Source organism: Trifolium pratense, linkage group LG3 (assembly GCF_020283565.1).
Source record: "Trifolium pratense cultivar HEN17-A07 linkage group LG3, ARS_RC_1.1, whole genome shotgun sequence".
Lineage (NCBI taxonomy): Eukaryota > Viridiplantae > Streptophyta > Magnoliopsida > Fabales > Fabaceae > Trifolium > Trifolium pratense.
This window is the reverse complement of record NC_060061.1, coordinates 7,197,352-7,206,481: the sequence shown is the minus strand read 5'-3', so window position 1 is coordinate 7,206,481 and position 9,130 is coordinate 7,197,352. Positions and strand designations below refer to the sequence as shown.

Genomic DNA, 9,130 nt, shown 5'->3' with positions numbered 1-9,130 from the left:
TTTTTCATAAACTTGTTTTTTCCTTGTTTTAATTTTTCTCTAGTTAAAGTCACTGGTAGATGTTTTAAAGGGTGGGAGATGGTGGTGGAGAATCAAATTGAGTTTGATGTTCGGGGAGATGACTACAAACGATGAACAAGGAGATTAAGTTAGAATGATTAGTGATTATGTGTGAGAGTGAGAAGTGTTATCATGTAACCTAATTTAATCTAATGGTAAATTTTAATGGTACACCGGTGAGGAACTTAGTTGCTCCCTCACCTTAGAAGTCACCCAAAATACAAAGACATTTAGAGGGTCCCAAACATAATCAATGTCCACCATAATTAGCTACTTTAACTTTCTTTCTTTTTTATAACAAGCTGCTTTAACTTTTTTGTGCACCAAATTTCATTATAAAAGTCAGTGATTGCTCCAACCAACTATCTAATTATTTTATCTACTTAAAATTTTAAATATGCTTTATGTGCCTGTTTTTATTCCTTTTTTCAAACAAACTTTTGATCCTTTCTCCAAGTGCTTAGCGAGACATCATTTAGACCCAACAAGGCATCTTAAGTTACTCCAAGTTAGTACAGCAGTTTTTGTCCTGGTGATTGGGCATATAATTTGTTCTAAACAAATTAAAATCAGTGTCCAAAATCTATTATTTATTGATCTCGTTTGTTGGACCTAAACAGTAACTATCAGATCACATTTACAACAGCAACTATTTTTTTATAAAATCGTAACTTACAATTGTAGCCCACAAAATATTTGAATAAATTCTAACAAATTACATATGAATAAAACACAGACGGACAATAAATTGCGTTGTAATCCTTTTTAGATGACAATAAATATATTCCAGTAGTTATCATGTTTTTTTCATGTTTGACCAAATGTGTAACGGATATATCTGGTGAGTGACCCTGACCTAGATCACATAAACTTTCTTCCATATAAAAAACTGAGCGGTGGTAAAATCAATCAATTAATTAATTAATTAATTAAAAGAAAAACTAAGCGGTGTTGACTGATTATGTTATGTACATCTCCAAATGGAGCTACATTTCTTTGCAAAGCTTACCGTGGCAAGTGGCAACTCACAAGTGTTCTTTGTGCACACTCATGCTACTTCTTTATTTGCCACAACGACACGTCATATTGTATGTTTCATGCAAGTCCCATAATTTCACTATAAATAACAACATCATAAGTGCAACATTTACTCCACTTTGAAGTTTGAACTAAAGTTACTTATAAGTTGTATTGAATTTGTGTGTGTAGACTAGACTAGTACTAGTTATAATGGAGAGGAAAACACTCGGACTTTTCTTCATGCTCTTCCTTCTCTTATCCGCTGGTAACAATTACTAATTCCACTAATTGTTTTTCTATAGTCTTAGTATACTACTTTACTTGGTGTGTAAATAATAGGTCTCATAGATAAGTACTATTTTATGGATGCAGATGTAGCCCTCAAGACGGCTGAGGCTAGAAGGTGCGAATCAAAGAGCCATAAATTTAAGGGTCCATGCGCAAGAGACAGCAACTGTGCATCTGTATGCAAGGGAGAAGGTTACACTGGTGGTGACTGTCGAGGCTTCCGTCGCCGCTGCTTTTGCACCCGGGAATGTTAATTGCAGCTTCTAAGTTATAATCACTCCATCATCAATCATAAATAAATAAATTAATAGCACTAATTAACTCAAGATACGTGTACTACTTAGCTAGTTAGTGTTATTAATTATGCAGCCACAATGTAGTAAGATCATATATGTGATCTTTAAGTATGTTTTCAGTTTAATGTTTAATCAATTTTCTTCACGATATATTGTAATAATATAGTGCCAATAATTTTGGTATATCTCAACAAAAAAAAAATCAATTTCCTCTCATTGCATTTATTTTGGAATAATTAAAAATTTGTAAACTATAGGAATCGAACCCGGATCACTTGCTTATATAATATAAATTTGTCCTCAAAGTATTAAGAATATAACAATATGCAAATCTTTGACTCATATTAATGTAGATCCATATCGATCTTTGAAGATTTTAGTCTTTGATTTCATATTATTGAGTAATGTTTCTTGGACGTAATTATCCAAGTTCAAATAAACACCCCACATACCTTTCTATTAAGAAATCCCGCTCTCTCTTTAGATTGGTCCTGTATTGTTAATTTATCTTATTCATCCGAGAATGATTCGCCGCTGGTTGATAATACTTTGAACTTTTGAATTTAATTCTAAGCTCTTGGTTAGACATTTTAAGCTCTTTTTTAGGCGTTTTAAGTTACGCGTATTAATTACTTATATTATTAGCCCAAAGATAATTGATCTATAATTAAAAAAAATACAATTAAACTTCACGTATTTCTAGGTATTAATTGGGCCTATAGATTCTTTCATGGTATACAACAAAGCCCATGTTAAAAAGCTCATTAAATATCCATTGGGTCAAAATATTTAGCTTGTACCCTTACTGAGTTTTACTTTTCACGCCCTGAAATTTTTCAACTTCCTGAAATGATAAAAAATATGGTAGCGAGTTACAATATTTTATATTTTATACTGAAACACAACGCCTAAACTCTATAGGCTAAAATGCAACACACCCTCCCCCCATTCTTTTGTTTACACTTATCTAGATAGAATCTAGTAGGTAAAAAAAATAATAATAAAAATTGTCATTTTAGCAGTAAGATTCTCGTGATTCAAATGACCAATCCAATATATTGATGGATTAAATTTTAATCCATCAAGTTGTAGAAAAAAATGATGAATAGAGTATGAATTACTATTCAATTTTTAGTCCACTCTTTTTTGTTTTTTTATAGCAACTTTACTCCACTCTTATTGTTGATTTGAGCAAATAATTTGGAACTTACAATACTTTTAACTCACATTTGCTATACCATTAAATTGGATTGAAAAAAAATTCTCAATTTTTTCTCAATTGTAACATCTTTAACCATTAATCAACTTTTTTCTATTTATTTTAATTAAAATATTAACATGTGTTTATGATTTAATGGTCTGGATGCAGATATTATTTCTTAAGTTTTTTCTCCAAATTGGTAGATGTTTTCGCAACACTTTTCTTTGTTTGGAGAAATGGCAAAAGGAAAAAATAGCAAGAGATTCCGTCATATTACATGGTCGGCGACGAGTGGAGTATTTGGTGACGGTTAATAACATATTATTTAGAGGAGTTTTGTGCTAATGTTTCTTCTTTAGTTGACTAATTTACATTGCGTGGTTCTAATTTACAGATTGATTAGGGAGCAATGTTAATTTAGCTTTTTCCAATTAATAAATTATTTAAAGTGATTCTACCGACTGAATACCTATTTTACTCTTTATAATTCAATTTCTTTAAACTCATCACTAGAAATAAAGAAATTGAAGCGGTGGTATGAAGAAACGCAGGTGAAAGCAGAAGAAAAATGTTACCGTGGCAGCTCAGAAGCTTTTTTCTCCATTCACACGTTGCAGCTTTGCATGTTAATCAACAAACTAACTCATTTAATCAAACTACTTCTTTAAATGAGACTCCAACACGTCATATATTTATATGTTACCATGCAATTCATCATTAATTATATATAAAAAACATTACTATATATAAGATTCACATTCACAATTCACTTTTCAGCTAAACCAACATATTCAACTTTTGTGGTGATGGAAAGGAAAACACTCAGCGTTTTGTTCATGCTATATGCTTTTCCTTGTCTTAGCCGCTGATGTTGCATCAATATCTAATCAGTTTTATTCACATTATATTGTAGTGCAAATAAATTTGGTATATCCCAAAATCTTTCACTTTTGTTAAACAAATCCATGTTCAGCTTATGAAATCTATTTATGCACATTGTTTATTTGGTCAAAATATATGCACATTATTCAATTAAACTAACAACTAATTCAACATGTCGTGGGCTTTACTTCATGGAACTATTTAAAGCCCATGTTAAATTTAAAGCTTATTAAATATAAGAGTATTTCTTTTCGTACCCTATAGTTTTTCGCACACCTTCTAAATAGCGAACGTCATTTTTTTATCTCAATGTTTCCACCTGTCACGATCCCTATGAATGAGAATATCATAAAAAACACAATTCTCTACACTTAGAGTGCGAACACAAACACATATCGCTACTTAGAGTGTGACGAACACAGTTTTCACTTTAACTAATGAATCTTATAAAAATTTGTCCATTGTCTAATACCGTATTTTGATTGGTCACTGAAGCGGTTGTGACATAGTATTAACCAATGACACGCATACCATAAAATTCTATAAATTGAAACATCTTTTTTCATTTTTTTTTATCACTCGCTTATATAGTGTTTTATTCAAAATATTTTCTCGGGGGTGAAGGAATGATTCACACTTTAACTTGCGAACAGTGTTTTACTAAACAAAATCATGGGAGTTGAGAGAAGAGTGAGGAGGAACAAAAAAATTGTTTTTTATAAGATTCACTACTTAAGTAGTGAACTATTTTTGTTTCTTCCAATTTTGTCTATTTTACACACTAGCTACTTAACATGCAAGGGGTAAAATTGAAAGTTCAGAAGGTGCTTGAGAAGTTGGGAGTCGCGAAAAGAAATACTCTAAATATAATGGCTATTTCATTTCCCACCCTCCACACAACTCCCACGCCACTTAGAAACTCGTAAATCTTTCTTATGAGAGAATTATGTGATCTATTAATTCTTTTGTTTTTTTTGTCAATTAGGTTAATTGTTAGATATCCACCTCTTAAGGTGAATAAGTGGAAAATTCAAGATTTAAACTTAGATCCTGTATATAAAATATAATAATCCTATCAATTGAACTATGTTCATCGAGATCCAAATCATTCTATTTTAAACTCATATATGAAGAGACTATTCAAATAAGAATTTAAGTATTATTAAGAAAAGGAAATTGAAGTATATTTAGTTCTATAAAGTGCGAATTTAGAGAGGAGTACTATAGAATGAGAATGAATTATCACAAATGTAATTTTTATATATGAGAGAATTGACTGAAATCTCTCATCATCTAAACTCATTACTTTTAAATTTTTCATGTTTTTCTTATAAAATGGTTAGAGAATACGTTTTACTCTCATTTGAAAATTATACATAAGAGAATTCATTCTCGTACTATATATAATCTACTTTTTTCTTTTTATATTTTTAAGAACTGGATGATTTTATTATTTTTTGGTTCATGGCCACCATACATACAAAGTGCATCGAACTCTTTGGTTGGAACAAGATGGAATCAGATTCTACTCTATATATCTATCTCCCTTTGTTTGATACTACTCCTTAAAAGATTTTACAAACAGAGTAAAATATATAAAGTGTAATGGAATGTTCGAATTAGACACTTTGATTCAGAGATACTAAAGTCAGTAATCACTACTACAATTTTTCTTTCAACGTGAAATAATGCGTCAACCAAAAATAAGATGCTTCCATATTAGTACTACTAATCAATGATAAATTAATCAATGGAATATATGCCACGTGACGGTTGAATAGCTGCAAAATATACTGACCTTACACTTATTTATATTTCTTATATAAAATTCACTATACTTTGTAATTTGTGTACAAGATGTATTTAATTTGTGTACACTTGATTCGAGTGTTCTTCAAGGAATTTTTAAGTATTTTATTTATAAAAATTACTTATGAAAAAATTTAAACATTTTAATTCGTAATATATTGTAATCTTCACATATTTTCATAAATTTTTTATAAAATTTTACTATTTAAAATGTTTAAAGAGTGCTCCAGAAACACTCATTAGCAAGACTCATATTTTAAAATTTAAAACATAAAGATCATCAAAACTACTATACTAACACTATACTAGTAGTATTTGAAATAAAATCATATTTGAAAAAAGAAATTAAAGACATTATAAATAAGGTGAAGAAGTTGAAAAGCATGAGAATGGAGTGTGGCATGATAGAATCAACTCAAGGATATAGAAAGGAATGGCCCCACACTCCAATATGGATAGAAGAGAAGGGAGGTGAGGTGGGTTACCAACCTCATATTCTTCTAATTATTTTAATGCTATTTTTAATTCTAGTGCTTCTAGAATCAACAAAAAACTAAAGTAGGAAGGTGAGGCTTACCAACCATGTTCGTTGGAATTGACATAGCCGGCCCAAAATGACATAAATGTTTTGGATGCAAATGTGAGGTTGGTTCAAGTTTGAAAACGACCAATTTTTGTGAAAGATATACTTAGTAATGAGAATATTACCAAAAAAAATCAACAAAATCCTTGTTTTAATTTGATCTAAAGTTTAGATCAATTGCATCGATTTTTGTTGACTAAATTTTCTTTAGTGTATTTAAGATTGATGGATGTAGTATTTAAACAAAAATCAAATTTCAACTTGTCTTTAAATTTGAATTATCTAAAGTCCATCATTTTAGTTTTAAAAGTTTTTGGAAAATTCGTCTTAGTCCATAACATTTTAATGTCTTAATAAGAGTAACAAATGTGACAAATTTCATATTTTAAAAACTAAGTTTAAGAGAGAGTAATAGTACTTAAAGAAAATATGATATATATTTATTCTAAAGAGATAAATAGTTCATGTGATGTGTTGTCGGGATGACTCATCCTATATATCAAATTCATATCTCCTTGGTGAACCAATTTGTTTTTAAAAATCAAAGCAATGAACACAAATGTTGCATGGATACAAGAGGATTTCTTTTAAAAATTTCTTTTGTCTTTTTTTATAGGACCTTTTTTAAAAAATTTAAGAGCATTAATTATAATTTTTTACCAACATATCTTTAATTATAGTGCATCTTCTTTTACAATTTATAATAAATACTTAAAAAAAAAACATTAACTCATTTTTTCTGGAAAGATAAAATTGTAAAGTCAATATCATTTATCAACAAATTTAATATCGCAATCAACTTTTTTAATCTCCGTAATTTTTTTAAATGAGTCTTATATTTAGAGACAGATATAATACAAGGTTAATGAGACCACCGAAAAAATAAAAATTATAATTAATATTTAAATTAATAAAATCACAAATATCTTTCATCCATTTATCATCTCTTATTTTATTTAATTCTTTCGAAAAAAGAATGTACTTAATGATAAATACAAGTAGCACAATTAATACTCCCTCCGTCTCATTTTATAAGATATCATTTGACTAAATGAACTATTCATTTATTTTGCTTTGACCATATTTTTTAATAATATATAGATGTAAATATTATCATATAAGATCTTGTTTGATTCGTTTTGATGAGTATTTTCAAAATATCAAGTTTTTATAATTATTACTAATAGACAATTAAAGATATTAGTGATTAAAATTATGCATTGATATACGTGCGGTGATCAACTAGATCTTATATTTTGGGACGAAGGGAGTATTAGGACATTTGAAAGGTATAACAATTTGACCAATAGTTAGGACTTAGAAATGGCAGTCATAGTTTTGGACTGAGTCTTGAATGATACAGTAAAACTTTGTCGGTTATGTATCCTAGGTTTTTTTTTTCTTATCATCACAAGTGATGTTATGATCTAACTAGTCGATGGTGTTTGGGTTTGGAATTGGAGTTGAAGGTTTTGAAATAATTGGAGAAAAGTCTAACTAATTTTTATATGCATCCAGATGGTAAGACAATTGCAAAATAATTATTAATAACCTTTTATGTCCAAACTATTTATGCTCTAAAAGCGAGTTCTCAATATTTCTGTCAAATTATTTAAGCTATTAGATTCAATTTAGTGGTAAAAAATTTAAGTAGTATATAAATCTCAGTTCGATCATCCGCTCGATTATATATTACACTAAATATATTTATTTTTTCGTAGTCCTATTTTGTTTTTCCTACAAGTAGTTGAAACAAAATAAAGGCCCACAGCTATAACCAATGTTTGATCTCAAGAATGGATGGTAGGGGAGGTTACTCATCAAACCAGCAATCACAAGAGTGAGTGGAGTATTTGTTCAAAAAATAAAAAAGAGAGTAGAGTAAGTTAAAGAATGCTTCTAGAACTTTATTTATATAATATTAGTACTATACTATTTTTTGTCAAGTGCTTAATTAATAATTAGAAGTGTTGTATATTTTTAAAGTGGATATAGAGTTTAAAATTAGGCTCTTATATATATAATACAATATATTTTTACCAATTAAATTAATCCACAAGGACATACTAGTAAATTGCATTTTATTTTCTCCTTCACTTTTATCAATAAGCAATAACCAATAAAAATTATTTATACATCTTCTCATTAAACTTATTTTAAGAAAAATACAAAAACACATACTCCAACAAATTATTATATTTTGATTTTTCTTAATGAATGTGAATTTTATTTTTTTCTCTAATAATTTAAAACGAATGAATTATATAAATAATGTCCATAATTAAACTAGATCATTTATTGTAGGATGGATGGAGTATTAAACCGGTGAAATAGTTAAAAGAAAGTGGAAAGGTGGAGGACCAAATAAATAAAAAGTTGGAACGAATCGTTTTGGATTGAGTTTTTTTTTTTATTGAGGTGTACCCATGAATATGTTTGGTAGATATTGCCCCTTTTAGTGTATGTTTGGTTTCAATTCTGGAGCATCCAGAATTGATTCTGGACGTGTAGAATTGATTCTGACTTGTTTGGTTTCTCAAAAGTAGAATTGATTCTGTCTCCAGAATTGATTCTACTTGAAGCTAGAAATCGTAGCTTCTGATTCTAGAATTGATTTTTACACTCAAATTTTGTGTTCAACTCACTTTTTCATGAATATATCCAAACATAAACCACTTTAGCTTAAAATCAATTTTGGCCAGAATCAATTTTACAAAATCAATTCTGCCAAAATCAATTCTCTCCGCCGCAGAACCAAACACACACTTAGACTATTGGATCGATGAACCATGTGAATTTGGGCAAAAAAGCAAATGCTTTTTTATTTATATTTTTTTTAGTTTATATTAAAGATCAAATAAAAAAAAATCATGCTAAACAGTGCCCTAGGGCGGGGGCACTCGTTAAGCATACCTAAAAATAAAATAAAAAATAAAATTTATATTGAAAATATAACTTTTTGTACTTTTTAGGCATTGAATGTTAATCAGT

General features: G+C 29.0%; 1 protein-coding gene across 1 annotated transcript; it reads left to right on the top strand.

Moving 5' to 3' along the window:
- Positions 1-1,212: 1,212 nt before the first annotated feature.
- LOC123916066 (defensin-like protein 1) lies at positions 1,213-1,868 on the top strand. The gene is made up of 2 exons (XM_045967410.1): positions 1,213-1,345; positions 1,453-1,868. The coding sequence occupies exons 1-2, from the start codon at positions 1,291-1,293 to the stop codon at positions 1,620-1,622; spliced, it is 225 nt and encodes a 74-aa protein (XP_045823366.1). The 5' UTR covers positions 1,213-1,290; the 3' UTR covers positions 1,623-1,868.
- Positions 1,869-9,130: the final 7,262 nt, after the last annotated feature.